Genomic DNA, 25,359 nt, shown 5'->3' on the forward strand with positions numbered 1-25,359 from the left:
GAAAACTAAACTCCTAATGTTTTCTGGTCCTAGCTCACCCACACCCCACATCTTTGGCATCTGACCCTCAGACCAGGGCTACAAACCCAAACATATTACCTCCATTCGGGACCTCAGCTTTATGCTGGACAACAAACTCTCCCTTTAAGGACATACAAGTAAGTTATTTTATGTCTGTTTCCTAGTACTCAAAAACCTTTGTAAATCATTCCATTCCTTCCTTATTTTCCCTGCAACTCATTATCCAGGCCACGGTTTTTAGTAGATTGGATTACTGTAACAGTCTGTTTTTAGACTCTCCGGTTTACATTTTTCATAGGTTTCTGATTATCCAAAATGCAGATGCTGGACTAACCTTACAACTACCTCGCTATTTCATCCACATTAGTAAACTTCGCTGCCTGACAATATCAAAAAGGGTGATCTTTAAATCTCTATGCATTTATTTCAGAAACTTTCTTGGTGTTTGATCTACCTACCGGCATAAAACATTCTCCCACTATACTTCACGCTCTTCTTCTCGGATCTTCTGACCACAGTCTGTTCTCCATCCCGCAGATCCAACGTCTTTCATCTGGAGGAACAGCCTTCTCTTTTTGAGCTGCCACTATCAGAACGCTCTCCTCTTACACCTCTGCTAATATGATCAACTGCGTTCCTTTTGTAAAGCACTGACATTTTGGTTTTACTCAATCTAGAATATAGTCAATCAGAAGGCAATGCTGTTCATTTTTTGTGATGCAGAGCCAGGACACCATTATGGTCGCAGTCATACTTTATAAATATCTAATACAAATACAAATAAAAGTACATAAAGTAAAAACAGGTACTGCCATGTAGGATTGGTACATAGAAATATGCATCCAACTCAAAGGACACCATTCAGTCTTCTTCCAGCACCAAAAGGACCAGAGGCAGGAACAGCATCTTGAATTTCTCCTTACAGAAGAAAAGATTCAAGATCCTGAGTTCTAGCATTGGAAGAAGGCCTCTGTGCTTCTTGGGAACCAGGAAGTACGGAGTAGCACCTGTGATCAATCTCCACTGCTATTTTCTGCAACAGAGGTTACCTTGTGCTACAAAACATTGGCATATTCTTGTGACTGAAGGGATCCTGAAGGAGGTGGGGTATCTTGGGAGGAAACTGTTGGAATGGTAGGGCATTACCCCTCCTTTATACTCTCTGAATGGCCAACTCATCTGCAGTTATGAATTTTTAGACCTGCAGAAAGAAATCCCGGCCTCTCTCCAGTCTCACTTGTTCTGACATGGGTTATCTAGTGCTACTCCCCAGATGGTGCAGGGGAGGAGAAGAACCAGGAGGAGATTGTGTATTGAAGGGCATGAGTTCTGGCTTTTCCACAGCCATTGTATTGCATATGCAGCAGGTTTTGGGACTGCTGCTGTGGTTGAAGTGCCTTGCACTGCCAGAAATTAAAGAATTGCATGTAGCCTTGTAACTTCCAAAATTGTTTATAGTCCCTTTGAGGTGGCTGAAGTGCTAAGAATCGTGACATAGCTCTACTTGTTTTGAACTAAAGCAGAGTCAGCTTTATCACTGAACAGATGGATTCCATAGAAAGGCAAATCCATTAATGTGATCTGGAGATCTGTTTAAAAACTTGATGTATGAAGCCAGATGTGTCAGTGGAGGGTTACAGAAGAGCCTATAGCCCTTGCCACCGAGTAGACAAAATCCAATCCTGACTTTGTGATGTGCCTCGATGTCACTTGTCCATCTCTCAGCAGCTCAGAAAGGTGCTCCTTAAGGTTATCAGGCAAATTCCATACAGTTGTGTCAAATCTCACAGTGCCTGCACTGTTTCAGCAGGCAAATTGTATCAAGGGATTTTAAGGCTGGACTGAAAGCTGAGCAGATTGGCCCAAAGGTTTGTCCATCTCCAATTTGGGGATGTGTCAATGACATAAGCATTTTTCAAGGCCTGAAAATCTGAGTCTGAGAGGGTCGGTCTCACTATTATCATCTGTTCTTATGTCTTCCAGAGGATCCAAATCACTGCCGAATAAGGCACTGATAGTGTCAATATACAAACTTGACGTAACTGACTGATCCTTCCCTATATTGTAGCTCCTCAATTTAGCACTAGGCCTCCCTTCTTGAGCTTACTGGGGAGGCCTCAGGGTCAGGAAAGTATGGTCCACTAAAGGACGTGCATCCTCATACTATGAGCCGTCAGGACCCGTATTAGTGTAGGGGGTTTGGAGGGGGAGCTGGAGTCGGCATTGGTGGTGCCTGCTGTGGTGTCACAAGAAGCTTTGCTAGCGAAGGTGGCTGCGCCAGTGCAATGGTTGTGGTAGGAAGGGGCAAATGGTGCAGAGGGAAGACTCGCCAGCAGAAGTCAGAATGTCACCTAAACAGGTCCCATGGATCTCAATGGCACTTTAGGGGTGACCAGGGCAAATCTGAAAATATCAAACATAGCTTTTAGAAAGCAGAACCTGTGGGCATCAAGGTGGATCCTGAAAAGAAAGTTTAGGCATTGGAGTCAGAGCCAATGACACAGTGGGTCCTTGCCTTCAGACAGTGGTTCTACCACTACCGGCTCAGATGACAATTCCGTAGGGTTCATAGCATGTCTGGAAAAACTCCCTCAAGAACACTGCTTGGAGGAATCACTTGTTTTTATATTTTCCCTGCCTTTTTCTTGACGACCTTGAGGATGGTTACTCAGACGAATTTGAACAAGGTCCGGGCTTTCATCTGGCCTGGCGCTCATCACAAGCTCTGGCTATGACATTTTTTGCCTCCCTCTCTTTTATGGCTTTGGGGTGCATGCTCCAATATGAGCACCATGGCTCAGTGTCATTGTCTGATCCCCGGCAACAAAGGCAAATGCTTTGAGGTTCTGTAATTGAGATCTGGTCCTCAAAGTTCCTAAAGAGTTTAAACCTTAAAAGTGTGTGGTGAGGAAGGGAGACTATAGGGACTACTACCAACATTTTTTAGTGCTGCATGAGTCAAAGTCTTTAACGAGGATGGGCTCTAGATCCACGTTGAAAAGACAGAAAAAAGGGAAATTAAAAGGTAACTGATGTTAGGACACCTACATGGGTACTTTATGGCTCCACTGAAGTCACACTGGTGTCCTCTCACCAATGAGTAGCCAGCACCCTCTACCAGGGTAGAAGGGCTGTTGAAAAGTTGTGGATCCAGTCCAGTGCTTGGGATATTCAGAAAGTGAAGAATCTGAACAAAGAGGTAACAATCAGAAATAACATTAAAGAGCTGTTGCATGGTCAGACCAAGTTAAAGGAAGGGGAATTCTTGACTTTAATGAAGGCATGGTTAATAAAAAAGGGATCAAGCTTATGACTCATGATATGGATAGGACAATTTATGAGTTGTTAGATCGTACAGCCTATAAAGAATCAACAAGAAACAAGGTGTTAATTTAGCTCACCTAGGATGGAGAAACTAGATGCATTAACATAACGTGTATTTGTAAAGTGCACGTTCACCCCAGGGTAGCTTGGTGCTGAATAACAGGTGCTTTTTGTTACCCAACTCAATAGTACTCATTTTATCGACCTCAGAAAGATGAAAGGCTGAGTGGACCCTCCGGGATTTGAACCTGTGATCATGAGGTGAAATACAATGCCCCTACAGTGTCATTTTTATCAGTCCACTAAGCCACCAAAGATGAAGGATAAAAGGTTACAGAAAGGAGCCAGGCGGATGATGGTTGCTTTTCATTTTGTGAAGTTGATATCAAGCATAGGTCTGTCAAGATTTAGGTCCTAGATCACGCTTCTTTAAGATGTTAAGAGTCAAGTTATTAATAGTTCAGTTTTCTTACCATTCTTCGGATTCTCATAGTTGAGAACTCATTATCATTTGAAGAACATTTGCCAGAATGGAAGCCAGGGCTTTAAGTTGGCCAGGCCTTGCCGGTGCTGAGCAGTTTTTAAAAGGGCGCTTCGAAACGGGTCCCTATCAGGCTGTTTTGCTCGTGCCCTGGCACAGACCATCTGGTGTTTCCATGAGCGGTAGCTTTGGAGTCAGCATGCACACTAGTATGAAAAACACGTGCGCATGCTCACTTTTCACTAATGGAGCAGTGCAGGTAATGTCACACCAGGTGAGTGTTGAGGCAGGAAGGGAATCCTTTAAAGAGACAATTTCTCTCCGGATTTCCATTCCCTTTCAGTAACGCCAGAGGCAGAGCAGCAACAACATCGTCGTGTCAGCCAAAGGGGAAATCAGATCGTCCGAACTACCAGGGACTGGAAGGGACCACCATGACCCTGCTCTGTCACTGGAGTCAGAGCTCCCAGTAGAGGACCAGCAGCATCCAACCACCACTGCGACCCTTCTCTGCCCTTTCAGAGGGAGCGAACAGCCTGCACACTGCAGTGGAATCCAGCTACAAGGGAAGCGTTTGCACTTCAGTCACCAACTTAATCACACACATTAGAAGCAAACTTGAACCCCACGCACTGGGCTTTCTTTTATCATCCTTTGCTGAGTGATATCTCATGATTTTCTTAAGTACACAATGCTAAGTCCAATGATTTATGCCACGCCCCTAATTGGGTGGCTTAAACACACCCAGTTATCAGGTTGTCACCCTCCTTTTAGAGGCCCTTCAGTTTTTTCATCCCACTTAAAGCCCTGAAGGAAGCTTTAGGAAAATGCTTGCACTTGTAAAACCCTCTACTTCTAGAAGGAGAAGGATTTCCCTTCCACTTAGTTGAGTTACAGTTCCACAATACGTGTTACACAATTATGAAAAGCAATCAGTGAAAAGCTGAGCTTAACTTGGTTACCTGGGACTGCCACTCAGGTTTGCCCTCACAGCTTGTCAGCAAGCACCCTCTATATCCCATTTATAAGCATACTTGCAAAAAAGATTTTTAGCCAATTTTTGTGATTTTATTGATGATGAAATCCTACATTTGAGTACAGGACTAAAGAGGCAGTTTAGGCAGGCAAAATTGTACTGGGTTCTCAACTTCTTTAAACATGCTAAAAGTGTCTCTTAACAATTAATTGGATTTCTGAATAAGATAGGAGTAACAGGCTTAACTGTGGAAATCACTGATGTCTAGAAGACCTTCTGGCTTTCTGTAACTGGACTTTGTCTGAGAGGGTGTTCGATTTCTGCCACATTTTGGCTCACCGCTGTGGCTTGTGAAGAGTCCTGTGATGTTCTAGTTTTTCCTCAAATCCCTATGTTCATGGAAGCCAGGCAGGCAATATCAGTAAGCACATAGCTTTATTTTAGGATTTAAACAGGTTGCCAACATAATCGGAGTCAAAGACCTTGTTAAGGAACCAAACAGGGATAGGGTTCAACCTCTTTCACATCTATCCGTTACCGGCAATCTAATATCGTCAACATCTGATTCTATTCTGCTAAAAGCCTTAAACACACCAGCCATTCGTACACTTCACTATGCTATAGCTTCCCTTTTTACCTCCACTTGTTAAAACCTTCATGTTCAACCTCATCCCAACAGGCATGTTGAACACTGTAGGCCTCAATACAATTTACTTATCTATGTTCCCTTGAACCCTTTACTGTGTTACCTTCCCTAAACCCTATTGACGCTTCAAGATCGAGATCATTTACCATTAAATTGATACAGTTGGTACTATATAAGAATGAAAATGTGTTGTAGCATATAAAAACAACATCACTTTTATTCGTTTTTCTTGGAAATAAATGGTATACCTTGCGGAATCCAGTAGTCTTGTTTGTTCCAGAGCCATGAATAAGTAGCGGATGGAAGAAAACAGTGTCACCTTTCTCCATTACAAGGTGGACTCTTGGAAGGCTTTTATCATAGTCACGCACACCATGGTACATCTTATTTACACCCCCCTAGGAAGAAAAAAAACATATTTTAGCACCATCAGTAGGAATCTTGAGATAAGAAAAGCACGGGGTGGATTTTAATGAGCCATTCCTGAACTGAGTTGCTCATTTATATTTCTGAAAATTGCCTGGTGAGACAATTTGGTAAGTACATTGGCTGCATAGGTTTGCAGACTAAGTAAGTACTCTGTATGGAAATCTTGGCCATAAATAATACAGAATCCATCATATCTGGATTTGAATATTTAAGTAATACTACATGAATTAAAACAGAAAAAGTAAACGAAAACACACACTGAAAGTAACAAATGGTCATGCATCACCTTCGACTTTCATACAGTATTTGTAGATTTGTACCTAATTAAATTTGTTTAGATAACCAGTTACAAAACACTAGAGCAGAAAATCAAAGCCTGATCATGAACGTTATGTTGTATGACACTGGAAGTACCTTTGGCCATTTGAATAGAACATCTTTTGTTTTGCAGTTTGTTTTCCTCCACCACTTTCTTTTGCACTCTTACTTTTTAGTGCAGTGTTGATCACTGTGGGTTGCAATATTATAGTTTATACAATGATGAGGGATCATCCTTTGTGGGCTTTGTAATATTATAGAACACAAGTAATTCCATTTTGAAAGCATGCCAATCTCTGGCTGTATCATACTTACTGTAATATTACAACCTCATCTTGGATATATTATTACAGATAAAAGCTAATCTTGTTTAAGCAATTTATATTTGAGAAATTTGCTATATCATATATTTTAAGTACATCCACAGATCTCCAAGTCATCAATTAGGGAGGATGTTGTTTGCTATTAATGGAATGGTTCAAGAAACAATTTCCTTAAAAGTACACTATATATATATATATATATACACACACACACACACAAATCAAATTGGCAGACAAAACAATTAAGATATCAAAGAAATAAAGAAAAAGGAAAAAAAGAGAAATGTACCCATATGCAAAAGATAATTTATACAAAATTATGACAAATGTATCACATATTCTAAAACAGTTAAGACAATTACGCTCAATACAGTTTGCTGGTATACAAACAATAAATATTACAAACCAGACAGGTGGCAAACGAAACAATACACGTTACAAAGGGGAGAGAATACCAAACAGAATTGATGTGTCCTTTGTTAGTTTTATGGCCACATAAGAGTCGACGGCCTTTCAACCACTGTATAACAACACGGTCATCATCAGGACAAAAGGTTCCATTGAGCGGTGAGAAGTTCTATATAATATAAAATACACACATAAGGAAAATCGCATATGGGTTACATTTGTTAAAAGGTAAGCTATTTCTGTAAGAAACGCCTACTGAAAAGGAGATCAAAGAGTGGTGAAGTAGATATGGGAAAAATCAATAGTATATGGTGATAATACCAAAAATACCCCAAGAAAAAAAAGAGAAGACCAGAGCAATACTTAATTATCCACACCCGGTGCTCAAAGAAAAGAAAAATTACCCTCACCAAAGTTATAATAATGAAACAAACTTCACCTGTCTAGAAAAACTAGACAACCGTATATCTTTGTATTGGTGCAAACGAACTTCCAAGATATATCTAGAAAGAAATCACCAACTAAATGGCAAATCCATATATCAGTCACGAATAGGGAACGAAGTACCTAAATAGTTAACCACTTACTTAAAATGGACGAGCATAAATTTAAAAACCGTCCCACAGAGTAAGCTTTCAGATGGCTGAATCTATCCTTATAATTTAGTGAATAATACAAAAAGCCAAGTGACCAAATCACTGATCTACTTCCATTCCACAGTAGGCTAGAGAAAGAAAATGAAAGAATCGAATGAAAAAAATCACCTACATCTGTGAAAGAACATTAAAATAACAGATCAGAAGAAGAATCAACATAGGTTTATTTACAAAAGAGGAGAGCCTAAACGATTAAATAAAGACTAACTAATCAAAAAATGGGTATGTCGTATCAGAGCCTCAACTATCAAAACCAATATCATTATTGACTCTGCCATTAAAGGCAGTACAAGCAAACTCCAGATATCTTCAAAAAACAAAAGTCAAAAAGATTTCCCACCTTGGAATCAAAATGCTTAATTCAAGGCCCCAACTATCAGAACCCGATGTCGTTATTAACTCTGCCAATAAAGGCAGTGTAAACAAACCCGCAATACTGTTAAAAAAGCGCATGACTCGAGTCATTAGTTGCGCATATACAGGACTACAAAATACACCTAAAGCGCTAAGTGCCACGTAGAAGAACAACAATTCTGATAGCTGTTAATCGCTTCGACTTACCAAATAAGTCCATATTGTGACGAAAAAAATCGGGAAGCTAAAAAATGCGCTTACTCCCAACGCTATAAGTAGTGTGTGTTTGACCGCGTTTGTTAGTCCAAAGACATAGTAAAAGGACTAACAGGTCTAATCGATTACCGTCTGGAAGCGCCGCTGGGCGCCATCTTAGATTAGTATAGGGTTTATCAAAACCTACTACCAATCGAGATAACATTTCTGGAAAAATGCTTTTCACAATAAAAAGCCTTAAAAACACCTACCAATAGCGAAAATACATGATACAATTAGCCAATTATTCAGTATTTCGTCGGAGCTTAAATTGGTTGCAAAAACTGCAACAGGCGCCATCGTTCGGGTGATCTATATAAACATGAGTACCTACTAAGAACCGGCGAGATTAAAACAGGGCCATAAGGTGTTTTCTAAATACCGCTAAAATGAAAAATAGCAGATATTTGTTATAAAGACTACTGCAGAACCCAACATTTGGATGATCTGTATGAACCCGGGTACCAGCTATAAACCGGTAAAAATTCAATTATGGATACCAGTGTATTTTCTAAGTACTACTAAAAATGGAAAATAGCAGATATTGTGCCCGAGCCCACTCAGAAACGTGAAAAATGAAAAAAAGAGCAAAGAGCCTTTTCAAAGAGAAGTAGCCCAATTAGAACAATGTAGTCTCATTTTACATAATTCAATCAATGGGACTTCACAGAAGAAATGCAAGATAGCACATCTGGCAAAAAATCACATTGCTATCATCAAAATTACATTTGTAGTTTCAGCAAAAGATGGTAATCCAGTGACAAAACATAAATCGCACTCATACAACGATGTATTTAAGCAATCAAACTGCAAATGCAAATCTGAATTCATAATTCTAATCAGTGAATACGAATACAACTTATGATTATAAAGAAGATAATAAATGAACATTTGCCATTGGAAATAATGCATATCAATACAGCAAATCATGCCAGTCAACCTAATATTACAGAATGACATTCCTCCATAGAATTAAGGCCCCGATTGATGCTATCACAACGGAGTATCCAATGGCATTCAGTTTTATTTAAGATGTTAGTGATACTCCCTCCCCTTGAAGGAGTGCGAATCGCTTCAATAACCTGCCAGCGCATGTCAGAAGGGGCATGGTTATATTCCAAAAAATGAGAGACCAAAGGTGCATTTTCAGTTTTGCAACAAATTCTACTTTTAAGCTGACTAAGACGAATCTTTATCTTTTGGGTCGTCTGGCCCACATAAATAAGGTCACACAGACACCAAATTGTGTACACAACATTGTGTGTATTACAATTGGTGTAATCTCGTAAATCGTGACGGATATTTCCATGGACAAATTGTTTAGTATTTAGATTAGAGCTACACATAAGTCAACCGCCACATTTATAATGACCTACGAGCTTATTTAGGCCCCAAAGAGTTGTCAGATTGGGGGCTTCAATGCGAGGTAGTGCAGCTCGGACCAAATGGTCTAAGATTTTTGCCCCTTTTATAAGAGAAAAGAGGTGGTTCCTGTGTGATTCCAGTTGATATAACAAGTGGCCAATGTTTTTTGATGATGCCAGAAATTTTGTTACTTCTTGTCCCAAAAGTGGCGACACACGGGATTCGATTTGTTTGTTTTTTCATCTTGGGAGCTAGTAGGAACTCTCGATGGTTATACCATGCTCTTTTCAAGGATCTCTTAATACGTTTCCTAGGGTAACCACGTTGTCTTAGTTTTCAGCTAGAACTTCTGCCTCGCAGCAATAGTCTTCCTTAAAAAAGCAGTTTCTACGAATTCGTAGAAACTGCACAAAGGGCAAACCGTCCCTCAGACCTGTCGGGTGGTTACTCGAGTATTCCAACAGTGTATTTCGAGCTGTGGGTTTAGTAAATAGTCTCGTTGACAGCCTGCCCGCATGGGGAAAAATCGTCAAGTCCAAAAAATCAACCTGAACATTACTGGCATTCGATGTAAATTTCAAATCAGGGGAACAGGAATTAAGCCAACTTAAAAACAGGGATTAATCAGAGCTTGTATCAGTCCAAATGACAAAAATATTGTCAATGTAGAGTCTATGGACAAATATAAATTAGAGGTCAAGCGACAACTTGACAATGTAAACCACTATCAGGTGCTGCGATCTAATCCTTTATCGGATATTCAAAAACTGATTGCTACTGTGACATCAATTGCCAAATCTGTAGGGTATTTGAGTGACAAGGAATTTTATTTTCTTAACTCCAAATCGCGAGGACTCCGGTCCTCTATACTCTACCGAAAGTGCACAAGGATCTGGTCAACCCTCCAGGCCGACCCATAGTCTCTGGTTGTGGGTCGGTCCTGGAACCACTCTGTAAATATATTGATATCTTTATGAAGGATTTCGCAACAAGTACTCGCAGTTATGTGCGGGATAGTGGTGACATTATCTCACAATTGGAAGTAATGCAATTTTGCCCTAATTCTGAATTGTTGGTGTGTTTGGACCTTCAGTCCTTATACACCAACATCCCTCAATTAGAAGGTATTGAGGTGATCAGAAAGGTTCTTGACACGCGTCCCGCTCCGGTGTTAGTTCCAACTGATTTTATTGTGGAACTTTTGACAATTTCACTAACACGTAACTATTTTGAGTTTGACGGACAATATTATTTACAGGTTAAAGGTACTTCTATGGGGGCTTCTTATGCCCCCCAGTTTTGCTATATTGTTTGTAGACAATTTTGAACAGATTTTTATTTAGGACTATAACAAAAATCCTTATTTTGGTAGCGTACGCCATTGGCGACGCTACATTGACGATATTCTTTTCATTTGGACTGGTACAAGCTCAGATTTATCCTTGTTTTTAAGTTGGCTTAATTCCTGTTCCCCTGATTTGAAATTTACATCGAATGCCAGTAATGTTCAGGTTGATTTTTTGGACTTGACGATTATTCCCCATGAGGGTAGGCTGTCAACAAGACTATTTACTAAACCCACAGGTCGAAATACACTGTTGGAATACTCGAGTAACCACCCGAGAGGTCTGAGGGACGGATTGCCCTTTGGGCAGTTTCTACGAATTCGTAGAAATTGCTTTTTTAAGGAAGACTATTTCTGCGAGGCAGAAGTTGTAGCTGAAAAACTAAGACAACGTGGTTACCGTAGGAAACTTATTAAGAGATCCTTGAAAAGAGCATGGTATAACCAATCGAGAGTTCCTACTAGCCCCCAAGATGAAAAAACAAACAAATCGAATCCCGTGTGTCACCACTTTTGGGACAAGAAGTAACAAAATTTCTGGCATCATCAAAAACCATTGGCCACTTGTTATATCAACTGGAATCACACAGGAACAACCCCTTTTCTCTTATATAAGGGGCAAAAATCTTAGAGACCATTTGGTCCGAGCTGCACTACCTCGCATTGAAGCCCCCAATCTGACAACTCTTTGGGGCTTAAATAAACTCGTAGGTCATTATAAATGTGGTGGTTGCCTTATGTGTAGCTCTAGTCTAAATACTAAACAATTTGTCCATGGAAATATCCGTCACGATTTACGAGATTACACCAATTGTAATACACACAATGTTGTGTACGCAATTTGGTGTCCGTGTGACTTCATTTATGTGGGCCAGACAACCCAAAAGATAAAGATTCGTCTTGGTCAGCATAAAAGTAGAATTCGTTGCAAAACTGAAAATGCACCTTTGGTCTCTCATTTTTGGGAATATAACCATGCCCCTTCTGACATGCGCTGGCAGGTTATTGAAGCAATTCGCACTCCTGCAAGGGGAGGGAGTATCACTAACATGTTAAATAAAACTGAATGCCGTTGAATACTCCGTTGTGATAGCATCAAATGGGGATCTTAATTCTATGGAGGAATGTCATTCTGTAATATTGGGTTGACTGGCATGATTTACTGTATTGATATGCATTATTTCCAAAGGCAAATGTTTATTTATTATCTTCTTTATAATCATAAGTTGTATTCGCATTCACCGATTAGAATTATGAATTCAGATTTGCATTTGCAGTTTGATTGCTTAAATACATCGTTGTATGAGTGCGATTTTTGTTTTGTCACTGGATTACCATCTTTTGCTGAAACATGTAATTTTGATGATAGCAATGTGATTTTTTGCCAGATGTACTATCTTGCATTTCTTCTGAGAGGTCCCGTTGATTGAAATATGTAAAATGGGACTGCATTGTTCTAATCAGGCTACTTCTCTTTGAAAAGGCTCTTCACTCTTTTTTTCATTTTTTAAGTTTCTGAGTGGGCTCGGGCACAATATCTGCTATTTTCCACTTTTAGTAGAACTTAGAAAATACGCTGGTATCCATAATTTTATTTTTACCGGTTTCTAGTTGGTACTAGGGTTCATACAGATCATCCAAATGTTGGCACCTACTGTAGTCTTTATAACAAATATCTGCTATTTTTCATTTTAGCAGTATTTCGAAAATACGTTATGGCCCCGTTTTAATCTCGCCGTTTCTTAGTAGGTACTCATGTTATGTTATGTTAAGATAGCTTGTAAAGCGCACAGCTGCCCCAGCAACGGGCGTCCCGGCACTGAGCAAAATAGAACCTAAACAGCGAGTATGCCTCCTGATAAAAGACAGGAAGGGCCAGGTAAGACAGGTGGGTCAAAGGAGGGAAACCTAGTGCGGGAGCAGATGGGTCTTTAACACTTTTCGGAAAGTCAAATAGTTATCCATGAGACGAAAGATCATTCCAGAGCTTGGCAACCAGAACGCGGAACGAGCGACCACCAGCACAGGCCCTCTTTGCACGTGGTATAGAAACCAAATGTTTGCCCGCAGAGCGCAGATGGCGTGAGGGAGTGTAAAATGAGAGCAGGCCAGATATACCAGAGGTGGTAGATTTCAGGATCTTAAACGCAAAACAGAGAGATTTAAACTCCACCCGCCTCTCCACTGGCAGCCAGTGTAACCGGCGAATGGAACTAGAGGTGGGGCAGTGACTGGGCATGGCAAGAAGCGTTCTGGCGGCGACATTCTGGACCCTCTGAATTCTTTAGATCTCGGTCTTATTAACCCTAAGATAAAGCACACTGGTGTAGTCCAGCCTAGAAAGAACAGAAGCTTGCACAATGGTCTGCCGGATGGAAGGGTCAAAGAAACCCAACATGGATCTAAGACTGCGCAGAATGCCACGACATATCGCCGCCACACCAGATTTTTCACCACATTTTTTGGAGGGGGGGTCCCAGGGAGGAGGGCCACCAATGCCCGCTCCACAGCTCATGATCCTTCCCAACCAGCAGGCCCTCGGTCTTGCTGGCGTTGAGCTGTAGGCAAATGGCATTCAGCCACTCTGCTACATCCGCCAAACCACTTTGAAACTTGGCCACATCATATTGGCAGTCGTTGGAGAGGGTGACTACAAGTTGAGTGTCATCAGCATACGACACAATCGTCAAACCTCTCCTTTTGGCTAGTAAGGCCAGCGGCTGAACATACAAGTTAAAAAGTGTAAGGCTTAGCGCAGAGCCCTGTGGTACCCCCCTGTTTGATGGAATACATCCTAGATGAAAAAGGGGGAGCCGAAACTTGGAAAAACCTATCTGAGACGAAAGAGGTAAGCCAGGTCAGGGCAGCGCCCACGATGCAGGCCTCCTTCAGTCTATGAATCAGGATCTGATGCGAGACCGTATCAAAAGCGGCACTGAGGTCCAATAGGATCAGTGTCGAGGAACGCACCTCGTCCAAGGCTGCTCTCAGATGTTGCTAGGAGGGCTGATTCAGTACGAAGACCGTGACGGAAGCCACACTGAGAGGAGTCCAAGATGTGATATTCCTCCAAGTACTTAGATAGAATCGAGTTGACATGAGCTTCGGTAATTTTAGAAATCCAAGGCAACAAGGAGATGGGGCGGAAATTCTCCAATTTAGTTGGGTCTAGCGTGGGCTTCTTTAGGAGCGGCATGACAACAGCCTGCTTCCATGACCTAGGGACAACAGCTTTGGCCAGCGACAGGATGATGACCTGGCCCAGCGGTGTAAGTAAGACCGATAATAATTTCTCCAGATGTTCCGGCTTCAAGGGGTCAGTAGGGGAACCGGATTTAACCTTTCTACAGAGTGTAGTAAGTACTTCTTCAGTAATGGGTGGGAAGGTGGCTAGTATATGGGCAGAGGGGGATGGATCCTCGGAATCACTACCCACAACTGTCGAGGGGAATGTTTTGTAAATGTTTTCCACCTTGTTTATGAAAAAGATGGCTAAGTCCTCGCAGTGCTCGCTAGACTGGACTGTGGGTACCTTAGGTGCCCCCACATTTTTCAGGTTAGTGATGATGGAGAAGACCTTCTTGGTGGGATTCTGACTATTTCTGATCTCCTCCGAGAAGTAAGAAGCCCGTGCTATTTGGACAGTCCTGTGGTATTTTTTTATGGTGGATTGGTAGTCACCTTTCCGGATGATATCAAAATCTCGCCTCCACTCCGTTCCAGCCGTTTACACGCTTTGCGCATGGTGGAAAGGATACCATTGTACCAAGGGTTAGAGTTGGTACTACGTCTCTTCGACCATTTGGCCGGGACCATAGCATCCAGCGGAAGCTTTAGCCAGTCAGTAAAGACATCACTGGCCAGGTCAGGCTTGTCTGGCCAGTAGGGCATACTTGACTAGAGGGAGGAGCAAAACTGGTCAAAGTTTAACTTATGCCAGGGACGGCGGACAGAGCAGTACTGTTGGGGCCTGCGGGATGACACCACCCCAAGAAGCTTCATAGAGATCAAATAATGATCCGTCCAGTCTAATGGAGTAGGGGTTAAGACCGAGAGACCCGAAAGGTTAGAAAAAAACAAGGTCGAGTAAGTGGCCCGCAGAGTGAGTAGGGCCGGGAACCAATTGAAGCAGTTGGCAAGCAGCTAGATCCCCGGAAAAGTTAGCCGCTTCAGAATCGTGAGCATTATCAAGGTGAAGATTTAAATCGCCAATGACCGAAAAGTTAGCATACCTCACAACCAGAGTACCTACTAGATCTGCCAGCGCATTCCTCCCTTCCTTGGAGGGGCCCGGAGGGCGGTAGACTAGTAGTCCCGTCAATGTAAAATTAGGGTTGAGAGAGATCCCAAAACGGCCACACTCACAACCCGCCACATCTTCCTTAACCAATGAGCAGGTGAGGTGCGATTTACAGACAACTGCCACCCCACCCCCCCTTGACTCTCGGTTAAGGGTACAAATGCTGTAGCCTGTGGGGAGCGCCAGGCCCGGTTCAGCCAACGTATCGGCTGACAACCAGGTTTCTGTCAGGAAAAGGACACCCGGAGACTCGTCTTGAAGAAGGTCAAACACATCTAGGTAGTGTTTGACCAGGTATCGACAGTTAAGACTGAGCATTTTAATGTTCTGTCCTGAGACCAGCGGTTGTATGGGCGGGCGTCGCAGAGTAACTTCAGAATTATAACCACAGTTCCTGCAGCAAAAAGGACCCATAAGAGTGTTAGGTAGGGGAGAGCAGACCGTGCTCATTAAAGATCTAATAGCCATGGCGTTGTCCTGGCGCGGACGGGCGCAGACAGGCTTGCTTTAGATCACCCGCACGATGGCGCCTGTTACAGTTCTTGCAACAAATTTAAGCTCCGGCGAAATACTGAATATTTGGCTAATTGTATCATGTATTTTCGCTATTGGTAGGTGTTTTGAAGGCTTTTTATTGTGAAAAGCATTTTTCCAGAAATTACATCTCGTTTGGTAGTAGGTTTTGATAAACCTTGTACTAATCTAAGATGGTGCCCAGCGGCGCTTCCAGTCTGTAATCGATTAGACATGTTAGTCCTTTTACTATGTCTTTGGACTAACAAGCGCGAGTAAGCGCATTTTTTAGCTTCCCGATTTTTTCGCCACAATATGGACTTATTTGGTAAGTCGAATCGTTTAACAGCTATCAGAATTGTTGTTCTTCTACGTGGCAATTAAAGCGCTATTTTAACAGTATTGCGAGTTTGTTTACACTGCCTTTATTGGCAGAGTTAATAACGACATCGGGTTCTGATAGTTGAGGCCCTGAATTAAGCATTTTGATCCCAAGGTGGGAAATCTTTTTGACTTTTGTTTTCTGAAGATATCTGGAGTTTGCTTGTACTGCCTTTAATGGCAGAGTCAATAGTGATATCGGTTTTGATAGTTGAGGCTCTGATACGACTTACCCATTTTTTGATTAGTTTTGATTCAATCGTTTAGGCTGCCCTCTTTTGTAAATAAACCTATGTTGATTCTTCTTCTGATCTGTTATTATAATGTTCTTTCACAGATGTAGGTGATTTTTTTCATACGATTCTTTCATTTTATTTCTCTAGCCTACTGTGAAATGAAGTACATCAGTGATTTGGTCACTTGGCTTTTGGCATTATCTACCAAATTATAAGGATAGATTCAGCCATCTGAAAGCTTACTCTGTGGGACAGTTTTTAAATTTATGCTCGTTCATTCTAAGTAAGTGGTTAACTATTTAGGTACTTCGTTCCCTATTCGTGACTGATATATGGATTTGCCATTTAGTTGGTGCTTTCTTTCTAGATATATCTTGGAAATTCGTTTGCACCAAAGCAAAGATATAAGGTTGTCTAGTTTTCTAGACAGGTGAAGTTTGTTTCATTATTAGAACTTTGGTGAAGGTATTTTTTCTTTTCTTTGAGCACCGGGTGTGGATAATTAAGTATTGCTCTGGTCTTCTATTTTTTCTTGGGGTATTATAACCATATACTATTGATTTTTCCCATATCTACTTCACCACTCTTTGATCTCCTTTTCAGTAGGCTTTTCTTACAGAAGTAGCTTACCTTTTAACAAATGTAACCCATATGCGATTTTCCTTATGTGTGTATTTTATAATATATAGAACTTCTCGACGCTCAATGGAACCTTTTGTCCTGATGATGACCGTGTAGTTATACAGTGGTCGAAACGCCGTTGATGCTTATGTGGCAATAAAACTAACGAAGGACACATCAATTCTGTTTGTTGTTTCATTTATTGTTTCGTTTGTCACCTGTCTGGTTTTTAATATTTATTGTTTGTATACCAGCACACTGTAGTGAGCGTAATTGTCTTAACTGTTTTAGAATATGTAATACATTTGTCATAATTTTGTATAAATTATCTTTTGCATATGGGTATATTCCTCTTTTTTCCTTTTTATTTCTTTCTTCTATATCTTAATTGTTTTGTCTGCCAATTTGATTTGTGTATATATATATATTGTGTACTTTTAAGCAAATTGTTTCTTGAACCATTGTTAAGATTATACACTGACTGCCCCTGGTTCAGGTGTTTTGGGCTGCCCCTGTGGTTGCTAATGCTATTAATGGAAAGCAGGTGAAACTCTTTAATAGTTCAGGCTCTATGTTTTAATGAACGTCCGTTATATTTAATGAAAAACAGTACTGTATTGCAGCATTTATTTGGTCTTAACTATCTAGACATTGAGGTGCTTGCCTATATTGGCAGCAAGCTCCGCCATGTAGGTTGTACTGTTGGAAGGGTGCTGTCATTTGATCTTAAGTGGGAAGTGTTCCTATGTCCTGCGTACTGACCACCGAAGTGTGGTTTTCGTGTTATGGGACGCAGAACTTAGAAGTGTGGTGGCTGAAGATGTGTAAGAGAGAGTTACAAGCTTCGAAAAATCTACACGCTGTAGCGGGTCAGATTTGATCAGGTCAAGCTATTTTTAGCACCGACTTGTCCGTTCTGGTGAGTGGAAGAAACATGTGTTCTGCTCAGTCAGAAAGTGAATAATCATTAAAGATGCCTTTAAATCTTGTTTTCATCTTGACACATTTGCTTTCTGTTCAAGGAAAGAGGTCAAATGTCAGTTTGTCTCTTTACTAATTGTTTCTTATCTTATCCTGAAAAATGGTATTTACTTTTTTTTCTCTTATAACAGAGGTTGTTGCCAAGTGAGCTGTCATAAACAATCATTGTGAAACTGTAAGATGTCCGTTTTTTTCCTAACACACGTTTAAACAGCTTGTAAATGAATAGTACAAGTATTTCAATATATATCAGGATTTACTAAAAAACATTTTTGTAAATTAATAGTGTAAAGCAAACAAAGATTTAAATAGGAGCAAAACAAATCAGAACACTCTACTTGGGGATCTGCAAATGAAAAATATTTGCAGAAACTCGATTTCCAAACATTATACAGCAGGGTCGGCTCAAACATTTGAGCGGAGTAGCGTCGCCCCACAGGCCTCTGGACTGCTAAAAATAAAATGATAATAAAGTTAATTTATTATCGCTTTATTTTTCAGCAACCCATCCTGAACTAAGTGTCAGAACGGGGCAGGTCCAGCCCTGCCGAGTGACAGCAGCAGGGAGCTTCCCTTTTTTTGTGCGTTTTGAAATGCTCATGTTCCTTTGGCCAGCTGTCTTGGGACGGCCAGCCAGACATGCACATCTTAAAGTTCTCTAACCTAGCCGTCTTACACAGCTGGGTTAGAGAAAGTGCAGGCCTCCTGTGCTCTTAGGAGTGCCGAGAGGCCGCTCTATCCAATTGTGGCGGTGCTTTTATGCTGTGAAAGCAGCGCCAGGATTGGGTAGTGCAGTTTCCTGTATCAGGAGCTTCTTGAAGACACCTGAGGGAGGACGAAGTTGCCCTCAAAAGGTAAGTGAATTTTTTTGTGTGTGCGCCTCACCACCTTTGGTACAAGTCAGCCGCCACTGCTATACACTATATAGTTTTTTCCGTAAAGACACACGTCAGTGGGAAATGTGGCCATTTCAATGAAAAATCTGCTGACTGCAAATAAGTTTTCTACCACTTCATGCATCAGGCATGTAATTATTAAAAGTGATAGTTTTTAATCATGATTTGAAAACATTTTGCCCCCAGCCTGATGACAATGCGGTTAATGAACTAAGAGGCAAGTCAGTGGTCATGTGTATCCTATATGTGGCTAGATTTGAATTATATATGGACCTAAATTTTAGTCTATTAAATACAAATATTTTGTACAGGAGACATGCTGAACTCGTGTATTTGAAGGTGCTCTCATATGTGATAAAGAAGAAAATGGTGGCTCAGCGAATTAAAATATTTGCCCAGGATCACATAATTTGAAAACAGTTTATGGATCAAGAGCATTATATTTAGGTTGAGTAGATTATTTAAGTCACTAGACCTCAGGTCTACTAACATTTTTATGATTTTTCGAGGCTTGAAAGCGAAGCACAGTTTATAGTTTTCAGTAGTCTGGTAGCTTATAGTAGCTCTGCAGGTCCATTTATGGTATTTTGTACGTCTTAGTGTAGAAATAAAGGAAAAATGGTGCGGAAAGAATTTTGTCATGGTGGACAGTTCTCTGCTGTACGATCTGTTATGTGTTGGCCAAGAAGCAGCCTCTAGAAGGCCTGAAGGCTCATTCCACCACGGCTATACCTGCTACTTTTGCGTTGGCACATGGAGTGCCAGTCTTTGACATCTGCCAGGCAGCAACGTGGGTGTCAGTGCACTACCGCCTTGACAGCAGGTCCGACAGCAAAGGCATTTTGCCAGTCGGCACTGAAGTACTTTGCAGTCTCCGCCCACTACACAGATTATGAACCTTGGGGAGATTCTGTTTGATATCTATTCCAAAGGCGAGGAATCTGCAGTAAGAAGTATCCATCAGAAGAGCAAGTCATTTACCTTCAGTAACGTTCTTTCTGGTGGATGCTCTATTTAACCACACATTCCTCACTACCCTCACACCTTCCTGTTCTATGTAATGACCTTTTTTTACCATCTAAAAAGTTTCCAAATTGGAGATCTGCACACTGGTACCTCTGATTGTCCTGCTCCACGTCCTAGGGGGTAGCAGTAGACTCATGAATAAAACCGACATCAGGCGCAGGAGTGGTGTCTATATGTGGCTCCACTCCCTCATTTTGGGGGTAGAAGAAGGGGGTAAATGCAACCATCCAATTGTCCCGATACAGAAGTTGGGCCAGCATAAGCATTTTGAATTTGTCCTGCCGCAGGAAGACATTCAGAGGCCAAAGGTCTAAAATAAGACAAACGTAAAAAGGGCTCTGTCCTTCGGCATGAGGAAATAGCAGGAATTACAACCCATTCTTATTTCCAAGGCAGTCACCCTCTCGATATCCCCTCTTTGTAGGAGATACTATACCTCTATGTGGGAGGAAGTTGAGGTGGGTAGTAAATTTATGGAATGGCAAAGCCCAGCTGGACTATATAGAGGACCCATCTGTTGGATGTAATGGCCTGCAGCCCTGGAAGAAAGTGTCCGATCCGGCCTCCTACAGGGCGGCTGTGCACAGCTACGGGCAAACTAAAGCAGCTTGAAGGCTGATGCCATGGGGGTGGAGGGCTAGGTGAAACAGTGTCCCTGGTTATCTGCAAGATGTTTGCTTGATCCTTGTCCTTAGTCTCGAAAGAACTGACTTCTGTTGTGGAGGTGAGTCCTGGCAGTGTTTATGCACCAGTCCTCGGGAGTATTTAAAGGATGAGTGCTACTGAGCGAAGAATCAGGCTATAGTAGAATTGACAAGAAAAGACATACGATTGATTTAAATCTTTTTAGAACGCAATTTATGGCCGGAGACGTCTTGGCACTAAAGGTGACAAGAATTAAGCAACTACCTGTAGCTCCTAATGACTAAACAGCCAAGTTTTTAAAGATTTCCTGAAAGCTCCTGTCGCCCAAGACAAACGTTTGCTGGAGGGAACTACGAGATTACTGGCGGGGCGTGAACAGAGGGTCCTGAATGGCACATATCATCTGTACCTTTCCTTCCAATAGGCTGGACCTAGACCCTGAAGTGCTTTAAAAGAGATACAGAGAGCCTTGAAGACTATATGCTTCTTCACAGGAAGCCGATGCAACCTACTGATGGCTTGCGAGGCCAAATAGAACCTGGGGATTTTCCGAAGCATCCTAGCAGCAGAGTTTTGAAGGACTTGCATCTTATTTAATGAGGTAAGTTTTGATAGAGGCTGTTGCAATAGTCTATTCTGGATAAGACTAATGCAATAACAACGGACTAACAGATCAAAAGGCAAAAATTACATGATTTTCTGGATAATTTGTAGGGTATACAAAAATGTGCAAATAACCTTGTTGACTTCATCTTTGAAAGTTAGTCTACCATCTAAAAAAAATACGCTGAGGTTTTTAACGGGTCTTGAAGAGAACCCAACTCATCTGACCACCATGAAGGGGACCAGAAGGAGGAATTATTCCCAAATCGGATGACTTCAGTCTAAGAAGAATTCAACTTAAGACAGCTGTTGTCCATCCATTGGCTGATGGCACACATTTCCGAAGGGTATCACTCATGTTAGGGCCCTCATTAGCGAGCGACACCACAATCTGGGTGTTGTCAACATAGCATACTAATGGCAACCCAAACGACTTGATCAAAACTGCCAAAAGTGTAAAGTAAAGGTTGAACAAGGTTGGGTGGGCTCAATGACGAGCGCTGTGGAACTCCACATGGTAAGGAAAAGTGCTCGGAGGTAAAATCTTCAAAAGAGACTGGTTGAATGTGATTCATGAGAAAAGAATGCAGCAAGAATAGAGCTACACCCTTGATCCCCAAACTCTGTAACCGGTCAATCAAAAGGTCATGATTGACCATGTCAAATGCTGCGTACAAGTCAAGGAGGATAAGGGCTGCATATGCATGAGGGTTGCCTGTATGTAGCCAAATAAGCCAGTGAATTGTATTCACGTATGGTGACGGAGCACTACACTAGTGCAGACTACTCGCTCCAAGCAGTCAGCAGTGTCCAGGCCGGCACAAATTACATATCTGGCTGCATCCTGGCCATTCTGAATGGTTTAATCTGAAGGGGCTCAAACGGCGCTGAGGTTAGACCCGCTGACAGTTACCTAACTGGAAGCCTCTGTGGATTCTTGGGGCCTAAAGGTGTGCCACAGTGTGTCAGAAGAATGCCAAAAAAATATGCAACATGACCGCACTAAAGGCCTCAACTTGCTGCAGTGTGACAGATGGTCCATGGAATTCAATGGGCACCGGGACCAGTTGAGGAAACGGCAGAGATGGATTGGCACATTGGTGCTCTGCAGACTTCTGGCAGGATAGGGGGTAGAGTCCTGCTACAAATTCTTATGTTTTGTCTTCAATTTTAACTTACCAAACAACTTCAACTGCAAAGATGACTTGCTGTGGAAAGGACTTGGAAAACGGGAATGGGACATGATTTTTTCTGGTGTTCAGCAACATACAACTTTGCTTCATGGTCCCAGATCGTCTTAGGGTTCATGAGGGCACATTATTCACACGTCTTGGAATCATGCACAGAGTCTAGACACTAGAGGCAGACTTTGTATGGGTCAGCCACCAACATTTATTTCCAACAGTCACTGTACAGTTTGAACTCTATAATCTTCGGTGTGGACACCGTTCCCTTCCACACTGGTAATACATTTTGTAAGGAATTTGTCAAGGGAGCAGATGTGCATTTGAAGGTGCAGAAAGAAAGAAGCTTATATAAGTGTGACACCGCTCATTTTTTTGGGCGGAACAAGGGCAACGTGGATCTGTATAAAGCCACTTGGAGTCATGCGGGAGCACTACTGTTAAATCTTCCTGAGCCAGCCTGGCACCTGGGAAATTTTCTAAAGGTGAGGAATCCAACGTTAGAAGTATCCATCTAAAATATCACAGCTGTTTTACTGCTGGGAATCAGGCTGCATGATTTACCATTGGCTACAAGACCAGAAATGTCTAGCCCTCACTAAACTGCGATATGAACTGAGTTACTTTAACATGCATTTTTTGAGGGGTTGCTAGTGGCTAATTGCTTCGTGAATGTCTAAAAAAAAATAAAATAAGAGACTACATTATAGGCCATAATACACATTCAGCAGAGCATGCCTCTGCTCTATAGTTCTGTGGGTGAAATTAAGAAGGGGGTCAAGCCAGGTCTTTTTTTTAACTCGTCAAATATGTGTGTGTGTGTGTACACATATCTATGTATATATATGTATATATATATATATATATACACACACACACACACACACACACACACACACACACACACACACATACACGTGTTACCATCCTTGTGGGGACTATGTGTGGATACCTGCCTTGTGGGGACTAACCTTTCCCAATGTTTTTAAAACATACTAAGAACAGAAAAATATCAAGAAAAAATTCATGATATAGGATCCTGCTTCAAATTTGAAAATATATTGTTATTTAATCGCGCGCACAGAACCATCCTTGTGGGGACCTGAACACGTGCTACCATCCTTGTGAGGACCTAGTCCATACCACCATTTGTGATTGAATACAGTTAATGGCACATGGCTAAATGTTTAATTTATCAACATAATACACAAACAACATTATAATCTATTCATATATGAATCTCTGCATGTATACTAGGGGTAGACACAAAAGACAGATTATGTTAATGTGTCAGAATATATCACATCATGATTACCCAAGGACAATTAAGACTGTATTTAACTCATTTATTAGTGCTTAAAATATTAGGAGACAAGGGAACTAACACATAACTAAATTAACATATGGGACCAAGGAATATGATGTTCAAGTCCCCACAAAGATAGTGTGTTATTATAGTGTTGTTCAAGTCCCCACAAAGATAGTATGTTATTATAGTGTTGTTCAAGTCCCCACAAAGATAGTGTGTGAAGACGATTGTGTTTAAGTCCCCACTGAAATAGTGTGCAAATTCAAAGCTTAAATCCCATTGTAAAGAGTGTGAACATGATGATGTTCACGTCCACACAGAGGTTATGTGTAATTAGAGGAGTGCTCAAGTCCCCACAGAGATGGTATGTTATTATAGTGATGTTCAAGTCCCCACAGAGATGGTGTGTTATTATATTGATATTCAAGTCCCCACACAGATAGTGTGTTATTATAGTGTTGTTCAAGTCCCCACAAAGATAGTGTGTTATTATAGTAATGTTCGGATCTCCACAGAGATACTGTGTTATTATCGTAATGTTCAGATCTCCACAGAGATGGTGTGTGAAGACGATTGTGTTTAAGTTCCCACTGAAATAGTGTGTAAGTTCAAAGCTTAAATCCCATTATAAAGAGTGTGAAACCAATGATGTTCAAGTACACGCAGAGGTTGTGTGTAATTAGAGAAGTGTTCAAGTCCCCACAGAGATGGTAGGTTATTATTGTGATGTACAAGTCCCCACAGAGATAGTGTGTTATTATAGTGATGTTCAGGTCCCCACATAGATAGTGTGTAAAGATGATTGGGTTTTAGTCCCCACTAAAATAGTGTGTAAAGACAAAGCTTAAATCCCCATACAGAAAATGTGAAGCTAATGATTTTCATGTCAAAACAGAGGTTGTGTGTAATTACAGTAATCCTCAAGTTTCCACAGAGATGGCATGCTATTATAGTGATGATCATATCCCCACAAAGACAGTGTGCTACTATTGTGTTGCTTAAGTCCCCACCAAGATAGTGTGTGAAGATGATTGTTTTTAAGTTCCCACCGTCATAATGTGTAAAGTCAAAGCTTAAATCTCATTACAGAGAGTATTAAAAGAAATGGTGTTCAAGTCCACACACAGGTTGTACGTAATTAGAGGAATGTTAATGTTCTCACTGAAATGGTATACTGAGGGCAATGATTATTTCTGTGTAGGAAGGTGTACCTTCCTGCACATAAACAATCTTTAATTTGTGGTTTGTAACTTCTATGTATGCTGCTTAAGGCAGCACACATAGAAGTTGCAACTAGTCAGTTTTTTTTATGATTGTTTATGTGCAGGAAGGGACACCTTCCTTCACATAAACAATCAATGGCATTTTACTGTGTCTATGTGTGCTGCACAACACAGCTCACATGGAAATAGCAAAAACAAGGAGAAATAAAGCAGTTTCCCTTGTTTTGCCAGGCAAAGACCAGGTTTTTTGGTCTTAATTTTGGCGCAGCCACATATTTATGCCACCCTTGTAAATATGGGGCAGCGTCAAAATCAATGGGTGTTACAGTGGTATGCCCACCACAACACCCATTGCCCGCTTCTTTCACGCTAAGCATAGCGTGAACCGGTGCCTTATTTACAAGGCAGCGTTAAACTACATTAAGTGGCTTAATGCTGCCTTGTAAATAAGGCGAAGCCTGTATCACCACCATAACGTCACTAAAAGTGACTTTCTGGTGGCGATAGGGGCTTGTAAATATGCCCCTACAGGAGATGGAG

General features: G+C 41.3%; 1 protein-coding gene across 1 annotated transcript in view; it reads right to left on the reverse strand.

Annotated features, from left to right (window-relative positions):
* The window catches only part of PHYH (phytanoyl-CoA 2-hydroxylase), a 340,738-nt gene that overhangs the window by 45,821 nt on the left and 269,558 nt on the right, over positions 1-25,359 (reverse strand). Inside the window, exon 7 of the mRNA XM_085652961.1 lies at positions 5,697-5,846. Coding sequence (XP_085509087.1) covers positions 5,697-5,846 — 150 coding nt within the window. The remainder of the gene's footprint in view (positions 1-5,696; positions 5,847-25,359) is intronic.

This window comes from Triturus cristatus, chromosome 4_1 (genome assembly GCF_964204655.1).
Source record: "Triturus cristatus chromosome 4_1, aTriCri1.1, whole genome shotgun sequence".
NCBI classification, from domain to species: Eukaryota; Metazoa; Chordata; class Amphibia; order Caudata; family Salamandridae; genus Triturus; species Triturus cristatus.